At 43.4% G+C, this 17,460-nt stretch overlaps 1 protein-coding gene across 1 annotated transcript; it reads right to left on the bottom strand.

The window, feature by feature from the left end:
- Positions 1-1,356: 1,356 nt before the first annotated feature.
- On the bottom strand, positions 1,357-9,754 carry RPL10A (ribosomal protein L10a). The gene is made up of 6 exons (XM_061632496.1): positions 9,654-9,754; positions 6,208-6,279; positions 4,710-4,790; positions 4,157-4,305; positions 2,938-3,110; positions 1,357-1,557 (listed from the first exon to the last, which is right to left on the bottom strand). The coding sequence occupies exons 1-6, from the start codon at positions 9,656-9,658 to the stop codon at positions 1,387-1,389; spliced, it is 651 nt and encodes a 216-aa protein (XP_061488480.1). The 5' UTR covers positions 9,659-9,754; the 3' UTR covers positions 1,357-1,386.
- Positions 9,755-17,460: the final 7,706 nt, after the last annotated feature.

The following is a 17,460-nucleotide window of genomic DNA, read 5'->3' on the forward strand; positions in this document are numbered from 1 at the left end:
ACTAAACCTCACACATACAGTATTTTATGAGGATGGTGGCCAGAGCAGAAGGGGAGAGCAGTGCCCCCGTTTGTACCTAATGTACTATTGCATTAGAATTTATGTATCCAAATTGTTGTGATGTCGGCCAGCCACTTCAGTACTTGGATTAGAAACAATGTTGCAGCAGTAGTCACTGGCCTGAATTCAGAGGATGCGGTCTTCAAGACACCCAGGTTGAAAACTGGCCATATTAATTCTAATGGAAGCATATCTCAAATGTTAAAAGTCCTACTGATATAACAAGTTCATCTTTATATTAACTCATGGTATTAGTGATATTGGTTATACTTTGCAATTTTGCTCTGTCCTAGGCTCAATGCTGTTAAAAATCTTTATAAATAACTCTTATGAGGGCATAGAGAGAATGTTTATCAAATCTTCGTATGACACAAAGCTGAGAGCCATAGTTAACATAATAAAAGACAGAATCAAGATTAAGCGATCTTGACCAACTGAAACAGCCGGCTGCATTCAACTAAGTCCTACTCTGAGTAGACATACTAAAATCAATGAACCCAAGCTGGTCATGTCTATTAACTTTAATGGGTCTATTCTGAATAGTTCGAGCATTGAATACTACCCACTGACCTCAACATGAGCCAGAAGTACAATGCAGCTGCTAAAAAAGTTAATGCAATCTTAGGCCATATTAACAAAAGTATAGCGCAATAGCTAACGCTAATCATACTCAGAGTAGACCCATTAAAACTTAAGTACATTTATTTCAAAGGCTCTACTCAGAGTATGACTTAGTCAGGCATCACCCATCATGTGCAGATGACACGTAGCAGTATTTACACCTTATTCTGTGGTCAGGCTTCACATGGATTACTTGGTCCATTGCTTTGAACCACGAGATATCATGAAAATCCTTCTCAAGTGCTTCTTTACAGCTCTGTGATTGTTGACCTCTTTCCGCATCTGTTCATGTGGGGTACTATTATCTTTATGTGCCATGTTGTTTCTCTGTGCAGCCTCCCTTGCAAATGCTTCTCGTGTTTAGGGACATTACATTCACCCCATTCTCCTATGTTTTTTGACCGAACAGCCTGTGATGCCTCAGTCCCATTAGATTGAAAGTTCGGTCAACCTCTACTCTTAACTTTTGCTCCAGCCCCCCCCCCCCCAATTCTCACACTACTTAGGATCTTTGTGCCATGGCTCTAGAAAGATAACCAAGATGGTCTGTTCAAATGCGTGTATTCCCTTCTCAACCTGTGAGCATGCAGGGGAATCTCAGCTTAACAGAAGTAGAGAACTATTCCGATATTCCAGGTACTAGGACTTTTATAAAGCCAAAAGCCACACACTCAGTTAATGTAGTCAAAAACAATTATATTGTCATCAGTATAGGCGCTGGGGTTTCCCCATGGTGCTCTTGATGTACAAGGCCCGCACATTTTGCCAGTTTTTCTTCAGCAAAGATACCAGGAAGTTGATAGCCAGATGAATGTTGTAGACTAACTCATCCTCAGTCATCTTTACATGGCCAACAGCTACTGCCAGACAGAGCACCTGAGAGAACACAGGAAAATATTCACTCATTCAGTTGTTTCAAGGTAAGGGGAGCAAAGGGTGGGGAAAATAAACATATGGAAAAGCCATGCCGTTTGTTATCCCAAATACCACCAGTTTTAGTAGCATGACCTGTGGAAAAAAACAGCACAACAGAGCAAGGCCTCACCTAAGCAAGAATAGTTTAAAAATGAGAGTTAATTCGGTCTGTACCATGCTAGTTTATCAGGATAAAAACAGAAGCCACTACAAAAAACAAAATACTGTTTAAGTACCCAGTTCTGTTATACAGCAAACTACAATGGCTGACACAGGCTAAATTCCAAAATAGTTACTAGGGAGCAAATTCTAGTGATCACAGTGGGCCAGTCACAAAATGGCTGTCATGGGGGCATGGCATAAAACAAAATGGCTGCCATATCTGAAAGAGCAGAAAAGAGACAGGACTACCACCACATCACCGGGGAAAAGTAGCCCGGTGAAGAACCACTGTACTTATTCACAGAAAGTAGCTTTTTGCACCTGTGTTCAGAATATTTTGGGAGGATAGGCATCCAAAGAAATCTGAATGAGGTTTAAGGGAGCATGTTTCATGTAGGAGAGGCTGAGCAAGTGCAAGCAGGTACTAAGCAGGAAGAACAGTCTCTTGTGGATTTTTACTGATACCTTTTATGGGCACTAAAAGGAGGTGCTGGAGAGTACCTGTGGGCACTACTCTGGTGCTGCTGGAGTTAATCTAATTTAGGCTAAATATTCAAGCCTTCTATTTTTACTGTGGCTACTTTGCTAGAGATGGCCTAGATTATTTCTCCTCCAGTAGCTTCCAGTTAATTTTGCCCGATTCAGCAGGGCTTTTGAGCACATGCTTAGATCACTGAGACTTAAAAGCATTAGTCGGGACTATCTGGTAAGGCAGGGCCACAGAAAGTTCCACTGAACTGGAAAGAAATAAATATCTGGAAGAACTGGGAAGAAAATAAAAGGTTACAGAGAGATAGCTGGTAACAATTTCTATGTTAATAGGAGTCACAGTAGTAAAGAACTCTTATTTTTAATATAGGCATGAGTAACTTGTCATGGAAATGCAATAAAGTATAAAACTAAAAGAGCTGAATGGCTTTGGATTTCCTTCTTTTACTTCTGCCTACACCCCTCCTTTCCACCAATTTTAATTGAGAGAGCCATCTACCCAAGATGTCTCATCCAAAGGACCCTACTCATTATACAACTAAAGATTTCTCCTAGTTGACCCACCCACAAGCCAGATTTGTATATCTGGGAACAGGCCTTACTCAAGAAAATACCAGCAATCCAGTCAAGCAAAGGTGACTGCCAAGTGTTGTGGCCTCATTCAATTTCCATCATCAGAATAAAAAATACCTTTTTCATTTGAAACTTGATTGTGGATTTGACCTCATCAATTTTTGCTACCATGTTCTCATTGTGAGTGAGTAGAGAAGGAAACTTGCCAGCTTTATTCAGTCCTGGGCCCAGGATTCGAGGAATCTGCTTGATCAGAGATTCAGAGGCCAGGAAAGCATCATATTTCTTGGCTGTAAAAAAATAGAAAGATTAATACATAGTAGCAAGACCATCTGAGATTCACCTTAAAAGCTTGAAAAGCACAAAGTACAGATGTCTTCAAAAGCTACCAATTGAATAGATTATTAGTAAGCACCTAGGATTTTTTTGGGAAATTCAAACCTGAGATTAAAACCTGCAACTCAAAGAAAACAGGGACTAAACCAACCATATATTATTGGATTCTAAGGGCAACAATTTGGGTTCAATATTCTTCAGTTGGCTTCCAGCTATTTGATCATATGTTTACCTTACAGACCATAAGACAAAGCCTCCAATCCAAGGGGCTGTGTGATGAGTTGTGTGTGTACAGCAAGATTTCTGAGCATGCCTGCTTCATCGCTGTCAGGTAAGCTGTTTACACAACACAAGGCAGATTCACAAATTACCCCCAATACAGAAGCCATGTTTGCCCATAGCTTTAACAGCTCCGGCTTCACTCCTCAATTTCTAGAACACGAAAACAAGCAACAGAGCAGCTGGCTTTCCCATTATTTGTGAACCAGCACTCATTGTTTGTTTCTCTCAAACCGTGAGTGTTGGTTCATCCATGTTAAACCATTCCATTTATTGTTTCCCCACTTTAGAAAGGAAGGAGCAAAACAGTGACATGTGGGACAGAAATGCCTGGATTAAGACAAAAAAAATGTTGCTTGGGCACTTTTGCTCGCACAACAGGATTTTAATATCCTCTCCTCCCCAGTACATATCCAAAATCTGTTTTGGAAGGTCCCCCAACCATGTGGAACAAGTAATGGAGGTGCATGGAGGGCCATAAGGGGAAGAAGACAATGAAGCCCCTTTGCAGAAGTAAAAGCCTGTTCTGTGCACAGACAGCATTGGATACAACCCAGAGACAGGAAAGCAGTGAAGGCATGTTTATGCTTGAGAAGCAAAAGAACTCTTAACCCTACACCACATTTAACTACTTGCATAGTGGCATGCCCCAGGTACTCCTACATGCAGAGTCTTATTCACAGATGTTGTGCTTCAGAGGCCCCTTCCCAATTTTGCTCACCCAGTTTCTTCACTAGCTTCTTGTTCTTATTGAGTTTCTTCAGAGCCTCTATGTCCATGTGAGGGATGTCAACAGCTTTGGCTTCATCACAATGCTGTTGGTCTCCCAATACACAGATTGAGAATTTAGGACGTGGAGCAGACTTGAGCCTGATAAAGGGAAAGAGAGCATCACCAATAGCCATCTCATTTCTGCCAAGGACATGAAACATGAAAGGGACGTACTGAGCAACAGCTGAGAAGCCTTACCACAGCCAGCTAGTATGTCTTCACCCACCAGCGTCTAATCTGGCTTCCTAAAGTGATCGGTGAGATCAGCAGAAGAGCTTCACCACCTTCCCTCATGTTTTAAGACCCAGGGTAAGGGTCCGTCCAGCCACACCCACTTTACAGCAGGGGGATCTGAACTACCCAAGCAAGTCAGCATTACACCCAGCTGCCATGTACTTTAGCAGTCAACATGCTGCAGAGTAGGTAGTCTGAATTCAGAGCCTTGTAGTAACAGGGAGAGGGATGCAGGCTGAAGGCTGGGTGGTACAAGAATAACACCAAACCTGACAGTGCCAGAAAAACGCTTGTCCTTTTGTGGGTCATAGTTTTTCAGACTGATCTGCAACTCCACAGTCTCCAAGAACCTAAAGAAACAGGAAAATTTTAAAAAAGGTCAGGCTTAGAATTAAGGAGAATCCAGTAGCACACAAAATGGACCTAAGTACATTTTGAGACAAATTAAGCAGTACACCCAAGTACTGTTTGGGAAATGGGTGGACAAGATGCGCATGCTCTCCTAACTTCTGCAGCTCAATCATATGGTGAATTACCAAGAATCCCAGTTTTCAATCAGTGAAACTATGTAACTTTGATTACCGCTTGGTGATTTGGCATTGGTTATTCTTGATCCTGGACCCACAGCATCAGGTAAGTTTTTTTAGTTACATTTTCCTTCCAGCCGGCAAAGGAGAGGTGGAGCTTCTACTGTCTTTAATTTCTACCCAAGGAAATGATTATGAACCTGCTGCTCTTAGAAGGGGCATTCTTGAGCAAAATCAGAAATGAGCCAGGAATTAATATTTTTTAAAACTATGCTGTTCAGAAAGGCCTTTGAATTTTTATTACCATTTTATTGGCATGCAGTTGATTACTGATGTTACTATTGTAATATTGTATTTTCATGTTGTACGCCATCTTGTTATATTTCTTATAACACTGTGGCTTATAAATATTAAACAAAATATATAAGAACGAGAGTGTAGTGCAGACTACAGAAATTTAAGGTGGCTCCTCCTAGGATAAGCCACATATTTAAGAAGCAGAAACACCTATAAAATACACAAAAAAGAATTTCTAGCCCTTAATTCAGGAATGCAAATACAACCACAGGGGATGATCACTCAACCCGCTATTCTTATTTGAGTAGCCTCCTATCCTGTTTCTTGATTTCCTCTCCACCAAGAAGGTATCAAGTAAGGCTGCTGCAGTGGTTCCTTGAGGAAGCAGCTCATGTTGTTCCCCTCAACTTTGCCTTCTCATTCTAACAGCCACCCAAGTGCCCCACTCCATGCTCTGCGTGTCTTTGCCCTCTACCTGCAGAAAGGAAAAGGGATAACAGAGGCACTTGGGCAGCTGCTAGCCTCTCTTTATACTGCCAAGATGACACTGGGATGCACCTTCCCATTTTAATGTGAATAGAGAGCCAGCGGTGCTGCAAGCCACGTGCTAGCACCTGCCCCAGGGCCTAGCCACATGCTCCCAGGTCACACTTCTGCTCCTCTCTTGATTAAGGGAGTGGGGAAGAGGACAGGTGCACAAGCTTCTGCTAGGCTCTGCATCTCCCTCTATGCAAAAGGTACAAAAATCATTCTGCCATGTTCCCTCCAAGCCACATTCCTCCTCTTCTCCATGGGTAGAAGCTATGTACAAAGTGGCCACTTTCTTCTATTTTCAGAGTTGGGCATTTAAGGCTGGAAGGAAACCCACTACATATTCTTGCTTCAGCTAAAATTGTATTTTTCATGAGCGGCACAGAATAACAAGGTACAGGAAACTTCTTACTTGCGTGTCTTCGCCTGACTCCCTTGAAGGACTTCCTTCACAGCTTCGTACAGCGTGTCTCGGGAGACCTTGCTGCTGAGAAAAAAGAGACAATAACTATATTGGGCACATTATTTGTAGACTGGGGAAGTGGGAACCTGTGGCCATCCAGATACTGGACTACAACTCTCATCATCGCTAACCACTGACCATGCTGGGAGGAGTAACCTGAGGGCTATCTCCCTCAGCAATGGTGAAATTTGATAATAAGAATGAAAAGACCCACTCTGGCATGCTCAGTGTTCAGTATCTACCTGTGGGCCCTTATTTGGAAATAAGAACTACTCCTGTTTCTGCCATTCATCTGACCAAGGAAGGGATGCGAAATCTTGCCCAAGTCGTAGAAATGACTTGAATCAAGGTATTGCTATCTAGTAACCCTTTATAGACTTTGAACCACTTGAATCACCGACACAGGATGGTTAACACATTATGCATGAGAGAATTTGAGTACCTAAATAAGTCTTGTATCACCTCCCAAAATAGTGAGGTCTGGGTACTGTCAAAGCTGTGGAAAGACGGGTAACAGACAGCATGAATTCTTCATGCACCTTCCCCATTTTCACCCAAAGCATGGAAAGTTTTCTCCTGGCTGCCACAAAGACAGCAATGGCAAGAATGTATTTGGAAGTATAATTTTTTCAGTCACTAGGTTGCACAATGCACCAAATATTCTACTACAAATTGAAAGGGCATTGAAAAAGAACATATAAATGAGTACTTAGGTTTTACTTCATCTTATAGTTAAGGCTTCAGGTCCAATATAGTATTTTGGATTGGTACACATACTCCCTAGATAAGGATAGAGATGTGAAGGCCTGAAAAAACCAGAAAAAATCAGGGGGAAAACCGTTTTTTCGGGGGTGGGTTGAAGCTTTTTTTGTTTCCCCCCCCCAAAAAAAAATTTGGGAAAGTTGAAAAAAAAATGAATTATGGAACGTTTTATTTTAGCATGATGAATAAAGTGTTTGATTGAATCTTGGTCTCCCCTTTTTCTCAGTTCTTTTTATGGGAATGGATGCTTTATGTCTGCTTGACATTGTGGAGGACTAGCGGAGACATAAATAATTTTCTTTGTTATTAATATTGATAGTCAGGTTTTTTGTTATTGTTTTTTGCCTGCTCCTCATAAACTGGCAAAATGAAAGAGGTTCCTTACAGTTCAGGGTTCCTTACCGTTCAGGATCTGGTAGAACAATTTGTTACAAAAAAAGTAAAAATTTAAAAATGTAAATTCAATTTGTAATAATTGAGTAAAATGTACTTTGAATATACCAGATGTGATAATTTCATGCCAAACTGACTTTTACATAATTACATTTGATGTTCCTGAAGTACCAAAGTGATTTTCAATCTGTAAAGGTGTCCCCGCACTAATAATGCGAGTCGTTTCTGACTCTTAGGGTGACGTCTTGTGACGTTTACTAGGCAGACCGTATATATGGGGTGGGATTGCCAGTTCATTCCCCCGCCTTTCTTTACCCCCCAGCGTATTTCGGGTACTCATTTTACCGACCACAGATGGATGGAAGGCTGAGTGGACCTCGACCCCTTCTACCGGAGATTCAACTTCCTCCTTCCATTGGAATCGAACTCCAGCCGTGAGCAGAGCTTCGGCTGCGTTACTGCAGCTTACCACTCTGCGCCACGGAGAATCCTTTCAATCTGTAAAAAGTTCTAATACTGCATTTTTTCAATTTTTCCAAAAGTTTCCATCTTTTATTTATTTATTTTATTTTATTTATTTTATTTAATTTATATACCGCCCTAAGCCAAAAAGGCTCTCTGGGCGGTGTACATAAAAGATAAAACAAGCAAAATATATAAATACAGTAAATATAACAAAATCAAAAATCAAAACAACAAGGAACAAAAACCAAGCAACATCAAAATACAACAATAAGATACTGTTTAAAATACACTATAAAAACAATTATTAAAATACATTTTAAAATGCCTGGGAGAATAAAAAGGGTTTCACCTGGCACCAAAAAGATAGCAGCATCGGCACCAGGCGTACCTCATCGGGGAGACTATTCCACAATTCGGGGGCCACCACTGAGAAGGCCCTGGTTCTGGTCACCACCCTCCGAGCTTCTCGATGGGATGGGACTCGGAGGAGGGCCTTAGATGTCGAGCGCAGTGTACGGGTAGGTTCGTATTGGGAGAGGCGTTCCACCAGGTATTGCGGTCCCATGCCGTGTAGGGCTTTATAGGTCAAAACCAGCACTTTGAATTTAGCCAGGAAACAAATAGGAAGCCAGTGCAGACGGGCCAGAACAGGTGTTATATGAGCGGACCTTCTGGTCCGCGTCAGTAGTCTGGCCGCTGCATTCTGGACTAGCTGTAGTTTCCGAACTATCTTCAAGGGCAGCCCAACGTAGAGCGCTTCAAAATTTCTGGAAATTTTACATCTCTAGACAAGGATCCTAAATATGTAATGGAGAAATGGGTGCATGCATCTCTCCTTACATGTACATGATAACATGCAACACAGGCTGTAACATGGGGCAAATTTTTTTCCAGTGCTTTATCTTTCTAAGAAAAATAATTGTTTTACAATTCCATTAGTAACAATATGTGGATGCAAACTGCAAATACATATGGGACAGCATTAAATTTTTTAGCTTTGCTTATTAAGCACAATTAAATTATTATTTAAATGTATAACCCATCCTTCCTCCCAAAACAGTTCAGGGCAGCAAATGCTAGGGCATCAGAAAATTTTCCAAAGCAATGGAAATTAGCAGATTCCAGAAAAACCACATTGCTGGACCCAGGTAGTGGACTTCTCCTTCTCCCCCTTTTTTGAGGGGAAATTAAGTGGATGTGCACATATACACAATCTGTATCACACGTTACAATGTATACTGTACATGATCTCCCACAGTATACAGGATTTTATGAGTTCAAGCTGGCAGATCAGACCCGCGACCCCTTAGCAGGGGGCTTTGTCTCTCCCAACACCTTCCTGTCATATCAGAGACTGAGAAGGCCTGGATTAAGTGGAATACTCCCGGAGGAAGTATTCCTCCGGAATACCCAGTAGGTGTACCTATGTGTTCCAAAGTAAATTATGCAGATTCCATACGGAATCGAATTAGATACTGAGAGGAGAGAAATCAACCTTTTTACTGAGGGGGAGCGCGGTAAGGGGCAGCTCATCCACAGAGAGCGGTATTAACAACACACCCTAAGAAAGGGACGCCCTGAACGCAGCAAGGGATCCCTACACCTACACCCGGCGAACCACCCCACCCTCTCGTACCAGGCCCCATTCTTCTAAATATTTGCTCCGCCAAATCGCTTTCTTGTTTCGCCTCACCAGGGCCTGCAAAACAGAGCCCTGAAAGTGCGGATGGCGACGGATTCCCACCCAAGGGCCCAGAGACAAAACGAACACGCACCTCATCTTGCCTTCGTGCCAGAAAGGGAAAGGACATGCCTCCTCCGCCTTCCGCCGGAATTAGACGAGCAGGTCTCGCGAGACGTGAGGGTGAATTAGTCACGTGATTTCTCCTGCCGTGGCCGTTTAGAGACAGAGGAAGAAAGTAGAGGTATAGTGCTGATTGAGTAGTAGGGTGGAGCCTCGGAAAACTCGGGGAGCTAGATGGTCTTTGTAGACAAGAATCTCTAGAACTGTAACAAGCTATGAAATAGTTCCACTCGGCTCTACAGGTGGTATCAATATACTACAAAGAAGGCTTGTTCTCTCATTCTACTAGCTAGAAAATTTAAACTTGTAATTCGAATGGTGAGGTTCCAAGGTTAGATCGGGATGCTGATAGATCTCCTACTGATCTACGCGTAGATTAGCAAGGGTTTCTTACTCCCAGTGGCTTAATAATAGAGTCAACAAAAACTCATTTCTTTCTCCTCAATTAGAGAGCTTCAAATCAAGAAAGGGGGGAGAGAGAGAATAGATTGGTGTGTGAGAGCCAGTTCTGATACTGAACGACATTCCTGGATTTCGGATGCGCTCCGAGGTACTTTGCTGTACGATACCTTTGTTCTCCCTTCCTGAGCCGCTATTTTGTTCCGATTGTTGGACTTCGGCGTTCTAGCGAAAAGCAAACTAGATGCCGCCAGAGTAAAGGCTGCCCGGGCCTGCTCTATTTGGAATGAGAGGGGAAAAAATAGAAATGGACTGCCTTCAAGTCGATCCCGACTTATGGCTATTCTAGGAATAGGGTTTTTATGGTAAGTGGTATTCAGAGGGGGTTTACCATCCCTCTGAGGCTAGTGCACTCCAGCTGGCTAGGGCCTGCTCAGCTTGCCACAGCTGCACAAGCCAGCCCCTTCCTTGTCCGCAACTGTCAGCTGGGGGGCAACTGGGCTCCTTGGGACTATGCAGCTTGCCCATGGCTGCACAGGTAGCAGGGCACGTAACCCCTGAGCCACTCAGTGTGGGGGTGATCTTTAGCTGGCCCTTGACACCCAGGAGACATGAGCAGGGATTTGAACTCACAGACTCTGGGCTCCCAGTCAGGCTCTCCTCCGCACTGTGCTATTATTTATTTATTTGTTTGTTAGATTTTTATACCGCCCCACTAGCATAGCTCTCTGAGCGGTGTACAACAAAGAGTACAAATATATACAATAAAATTCCATAATATAATACAACAGAAACATATAAAAGAATAAGAAATCTAAAATCAATTACAGCAGACTTAAAACAAATTTAAAGTTAGATTAAAATGCCATAGAAAAGAGGAAGGTTTTAACTTGGCGCCGAAAAGATAGCAATGTCGGCGCCAAGTGCACCTCATCGGGAAGACTATTCCACAGTTTGGGGGCCACCACTGAGAAGGCCCTAGTTCTTGTTACCACCCTCCGAGCCTCTCTGTGAGTCGGAACTCGGAGGAGGGCCTTCGATGTAGAACGCAGTGTACGGGCAGATTCGTATCGGGAGAGGCTATATCAGCTGTCTCTATTTGGAATAGCCCCTGATATTTGCAATGGGATAAAATGTTATTGAAAACAATATGGTTGAAAGTTGGTTTGTTGAGCATCAATTTCAGTTGTGATGAGATAACTTCTATCATTTGAAATCTTAAATCACCATTATTGACCCAAACAGAATTTCTTCTTAGATATCTTAATGTTTTATTATGTATAAAAAAGAGCAGAGAAGCATCAGGGTGTCACTGTTTTTAACAAAATCACATAATACTAGAACAAACATCAGTTATAAAAAGTAGGACCATGCACTGGATTTGGTCTAGGGCTGAGCCAAACTGGGCCCATTTGGATGTCCTCAGGCCTTAGCAAAGTCAGGTTCTGACAGCCACAGATTGCTAAGGGTCAGATTTCACTTCAGGCTTCAGTTCTCCTAGGAAAGAAAAATGAAGTTTTGAAACAGACATACAAACCTGTCCCGCTTGTGTGCGCTCTGGAGCAGGAAACTTAATATAAATTTATCAGGAGAGGGATTGGCATATGTTAATTAACTTGAAAAGTTACAAGGGGCCATCTCAGCTGAAGTATTTTTCTTGCTTTTAAAGTATTTTTAAAAGCCCCTCACTCACTTGCTAGTAACATGCTTTTTTTTTAATAATGTTTTATTGGTGTTGGATAGAACAGAATACAAAACAGATATAACTTACACAACAGTGAGAGAAAATAGTTCAGTTATCTATAAGGGTAGTTATACGTATAATGCTCTAGGGAAGTAAGTATGAATTAAATTAGTTGTTATCCTGAGCCAGTGTGGTGTAGTGGTTAAGGTGCTGGACTACGACATGGGAGACCAGGGTTTGAATCTCCACATAGTCATGAAGCTCGCTGGGTGACCTTGGGCCAGTCACTGCCTCTCAGCCTCAGAAGGAGGCAACGGTAAACCCCCTTTGAATACCGCTTACCATGAAAACCCTATTCATAGGGTTGCCATAAGTCAGGATCGAGTTGAAGACAGTCCATTTCCATTTTTCCTGTATTATTTTTCAGAGATTATCCCAATGTGGATCGCCAGATCTGACCATGCAACACTGGAGGCTTGCAAGCCCCATCACTTTGACGAACAAGTACAATAAAGCTGTACCATTGTTCATAGAACTTACCTGCTTCTGTTTCTTGTCTCATTTCTTTTAAACTATGTGGCAGTTTTTTCATAAGCACTAATTTCCATATTTCCTGATACCATTTATGGATCATGTGCGGATCAAGTGTTTATCACCAGTCGTGCTGCTATAAGAAGAAAGCTTGTCAGGGTTTTGTGTATGACTTTATTGACTTCATCAAAGACGAGTAGCAAAGTCAATGATGGGTCAAGGTGTAGGGATTGATTGGTAATCTTGTTGAGTTCATTAAACACTTCCTGCCAAAAGGGAACGATCAATGCACAGCACCACCACGTATGGTAAAATGTACCTCGTTCCCCACACCCCCTCCAACATAAGGGGGGGAGCTTGTTATTCATTCTCTGTAGGGTGTGAGGAGTGAGGTCCCATCTGAGAATCAGCTTCAGTGCATTTTCACGGATCCTAGAAGAAACAGATTTGAAAGGGACTGTAGTCCATATACCATTCCAGTCTGATTCACTAATGTTTTGACAGAGGTCTTCGTCCCAAGGAGCTTTATGGTTTGTAGAGGAACCTACTGTTATCTCTAATAATATGCCATATATCTTTGAGAGTGTCTGCTTTCTACTTCCCCAAGGTTGAGCAAGGAAAGATTCAAAGAGAGTCAGGGGTCTCACCACTTGCTATTTGATAATTGGCATAGTGATGAAATTGTGAATTTGGTGAAGTTGAAAACAGGATGCTTTAATTTCCTCGAGCTGGCATTTCAGTTGGTCAGGTGTTTTAGGATGTCTACCTATATAAGAGTGCCTAACTCCATAGACATCCGCCTTTTCTCAATCTTTGAACTGCTGGAATTTATTCCTTTCATAAAACTGGATGGTTGAGAATAGGGGTCAAAGGTGAAATCGGGGGGGGTAATTTTGAGTGCCAATTTTTCTAAATTGTTATTTTTCAAAAATGGGTTAGTTATGGCATCTAGTTTTTTCTTCATGTGGATCACAAATGGGGGACCTCTGGCTTCCTGTAAGGAAGTACCCACTCTTTCCATGTCAGGTCAAGATTTGTTTGCAGCAGAGGTATTATGTTTTTTAGATGAGATGCATCATGATAAAGTTGCAGGTTAGGTATGCCCAGACCACCTTTCTTGGGGGACCTGTAGAGAGTATTTTTAATTTATCTGGGCTTTTGTTAATAAGTCGTTGCCAAATTGTTAGTTTGTCTTTAGGGATTAGTATTGGAATGGATTGAAATAAAAAGTTTAGTTTAGGTAAAACAGACATTTTAATGGAGTAAAGTAGTGAAATACAGTCATAATGGAGAACAGTCCCTTTAACTTCCTGTTTAAATTTTCATTTTTGCTCCATGCTCCAGCTGTGCAGTAAAAGCTGGTTGAGGAGTAATCCATCAGGAGGGAACAGAATAGAGATATTAAAGGGGGGGGGTGATCAGCGTGGGAAAACTGGCCAAATTGTACCCAAAATTGCCAGTTGCTTGTCACAAATGATCCCAGTCCCTGAGTTCATATAATCAGGAAAAAAAGAGTTTAGGAACTTCATTGTTTCCATCATAATGCCTAGTTTAGCCCTATGTCACCTGTGAGGTATTGAAGCTTTTTTGCTACAGGGGGATTTAATTTTGTGTCTATGACATTTTGATGTATGCTGCTCAGAAATATAATGTTGACAAAGGTCAATGTTCACCAGAATACTGGCTTTAAATTCCCATTAAGTATCAGTAACAGTACAATAAGATTAAGAGCTCATCTACATAGGAGCATTTCTTTGTAGGAAATACACTTTTTACCAGAGCTTGGAAAAGTTACTTTTTTGAACTACAACTCCCATCAGCCCAATCCAGTGGCCATGCTGGCTGGGGCTGGTGGGAATTGCAGTTCAAAAAAGTAACTTTTCCAAGCTCTGTTTTTTACCTTTGTTATGGATTTGCACCATCTGCAGTTTCTGCTCGATGGTAGCTGGTTTTTCCCATTCATACAAGTAGGTATTCCTCAGGGAAGAATTAGTCTCACTGTTTCCTTGTGGCCTTACCCTCTAAATGATGTATTTCCACTCCCTCTGGTTGCTAGGTGACGGACCATGCTCAGCCTGTTATACCATCTTCAATTGGTGCCTTTAAAAAAACAACACAAGTGTGAATATCTGTGTTTTACTGGTAGGATACAGCTGAAATACAAATCTTTGTTTGAGCGGTGTTACACTTTTGCACATGTTAGGGGGAAAAGAAAATAAAGGCACCATTTGCAGCAACATAAAAAAGGCCAGCAGAATGGAGGATAGCAGCCAGAAGTTGCTTGTCAGCCCACAGGAAACAAAATGAAAGAAGGGAGGAAGAAATAGTGGGTGTGGAGAGGGGAATGATTGTCACACCCACCTAAAAGCATCAGAGCAAGGCATCTGCAACCGCTAGAGCAGCCTTTCCCAACCAGTGTGCCTCCAGATGTTGTTGGACCACAATTCCCATCTTTCCTGACCATTGGCAATGCTGGCTGAGGCTCATGGGAGTTGTGGTCAGGGGACACTGTAAACAAGGCTAAATTCCAGTCGGAGAGAAGGGGGAAAAGGAAACTCCACCGATACATACAGGGAGAGAGTCAGCTCAGTCCTTGCTAAAAAGGGCAGCTTCAGCCTTCCTGAAACACAACCACAAGCTCTGTTTCCCTAGGTTAAAGAAAGGTCAGGCTGTTCTAGGTGGGGAAACAACAAACACAAAAGACTTGCCTGGAAGGCGCAGCCCCTTGCTGAGATTAAAAGCAGCCAAAAGCTTAAACAGCCCCGCCCCTCGCTCAGGAAGGAAGCCTGAGAGAATACTAAAGAGTTAAGCCCCAGCTGATAGCCATCAGCCTCAAGTAACACATCATTGGCTGGCAGCAGTAGCTGGGAGGAACCAGCAACACATATAAAGTCAGAGCACCCTAGCAAGGGAGCCTGCTCCACGAGCTAGAGGGAGCCCCAGCTGACGAAGCGTCAAGGCGAGTTAGGCGGCAGGGCGAGTTAGGCGGCAGGGCGAGTTAGGCGGCAGGGCGAGTTAGGCGGCAGGGCGAGTTAGGCGGCAGGGCGAGGAGGCCAGGGCCCCCCACTCTGCCCGTCTGTTCCCTGACCTCAACTAAACCGCAGTCTCCAACCCATTGACGTAATAAACCTTAAACAAAACTATGCAGGTAAGAAGCCAGCAGGGGTGTGGGGGCTTTCCAGTGTTTTGCACCGCCTGCAGCATGTACGACTATCTGCCTGTTGGACAGAAGTCGTGGGTGTGCTCTCGGTGCAATGAGCTCCTGGCTCTCCGGGAACGACTTCATTTCCTTGAGGCCAAGGTGGCGGACCTGGAAAAGCTGAGAGAGGCAGAGAGGTGTGTGGAGGAGGCCTTCAGGGACGTTATAGCTGTGTCCCACTCCAACGATGATAGCTCTCCTGCTATCATGGAGAACGATGGTCTCGGGGAAGGAGAGCATCCAGCTGAGGAAGAGGGAAATGATCCCTTAGAAGGGACCCATTCCTTGGGGGATGAGCAGCTATCCTCTCGTGCCGAGAATATATCTCCAGGGGGTGGAGGGATCCTTGTAGTGGGTGATTTTATAATTAGGAACATAGACAGTGGGGTGTGTGATGGGCGTGTAGACCGCAAGGTGTTCTGCCTGCCTGGTGCGAAGGTTGCGGATATCGCCCGTCGTTTAGATAGTTTGGTAGACAGTGCTGGGAAGGAGTCAGTGGTCGTGGTGCACGTTGGCACCAACGACATGGGGAAATGCAGCCGTGAGGTCCTGGAAGCAAAATTTAGGTTGCTAGGTAGGATGCTGAAAGCCAGGACCTCCAAGGTGGCTTTCTCTGAAATGCTACCGGTTCCACGCGCAGGACCAGCCAGACAGGCCCAGCTTCGCAGTCTCAATGCGTGGATGAGACGATGGTGTCGGGTGGAAGGGTTTGGATTTGTTAGGCACTGGGGAACATTTTGGGACAAGCCGGGCCTGTACAAAAGGGACGGGCTCCACTTGAACCAGAATGGAACCAGACTGCTGGCACTTAAAATTAAAAAGGTGGCAGAGCAGCTTTTAAACTGACTGAGGGGGGAAACCCGACAGGAGCTGAGAAAGGTCCGGTTCAGAATAAACCTCCCCCCTGGGATAAAAACCAAAGAAATGATGAAATTTTAAAAGGGGTAGGCCTAGAAGTAGGCATTGTGAGAGCAGGGGCACAGGATATCAATTCAGAAGAGCAAAATTACCACAGGCCTAACCACAAGTGCCAAAGACACTTGAAGAGAGACACTGCTTACAAGTGCCTGTACGCTAATGCTAGGAGCCTGCGAACCAAGATGGGAGAACTGGAGTGCTTGGTCTTAGAGGAGAGCATTGATATAGTGAGCATAACGGAGACCTGGTGGAATGGAGAAAACCAGTGGGATACAGTTATCCCTGGATATAAACTATATCGGAAGGACAGGGAAGGACGTATTGGTGGCGGAGTCGCTCTATACGTGAAAGAAGGCATTGAATCCAGCAAGCTCGAAAAACCAAAAGAGGCAGACTCCTCCACAGAATCGTTGTGGGTGGTGATACCATGCCCCAGGAGGGACTTAATACTGGGAACGATCTATCGTCCCCCTGATCAAAATGCTCAGGGAGACCTTGAGATGAGATATGAAATTGACGAAGCATCCAAACTAGGAAATGTGGTAGTAATGGGTGACTTCAACTACCCGGACATAGACTGGCTGCATATGTGTTCCAGTCATGACAAAGAAGCAAAGTTTCTAGATATTCTAAATGACTATGCCCTAGACCAGTTGGTCATGGAACCGACCAGAGGGACGGCAACCCTGGACTTAATCCTCAGTGGGGACTGGGACCTGGTGCGAGATGTAAGTGTTGTTGAACCGATTGGGAGCAGTGACCACAGTGCTATTAAATTAAACATACATGTAAATGGCCAATTGCCAAGAAAATCCAACACGGTCACATTTGACTTGAAAAGAGGAAACTTCACAAAAATGAGGGGATTGGTAAAAAGAAAGCTGAAAAACAAAGTCCAGAGGGTCACATCACTCGAAAATGCTTGGAAGTTGTTTAAAAACACTATATTAGAAGCTCAACTGGAGTGCATACCGCAGATCAGAAAAGGTACCGCCAGGGCCAAGAAGTTGCCAGCATGGTTAACGAGCAAAGTCAAGGAAGCTCTTA

Source organism: Rhineura floridana, chromosome 6 (assembly GCF_030035675.1).
Source record: "Rhineura floridana isolate rRhiFlo1 chromosome 6, rRhiFlo1.hap2, whole genome shotgun sequence".
Classification (NCBI taxonomy): domain Eukaryota; kingdom Metazoa; phylum Chordata; class Lepidosauria; order Squamata; family Rhineuridae; genus Rhineura; species Rhineura floridana.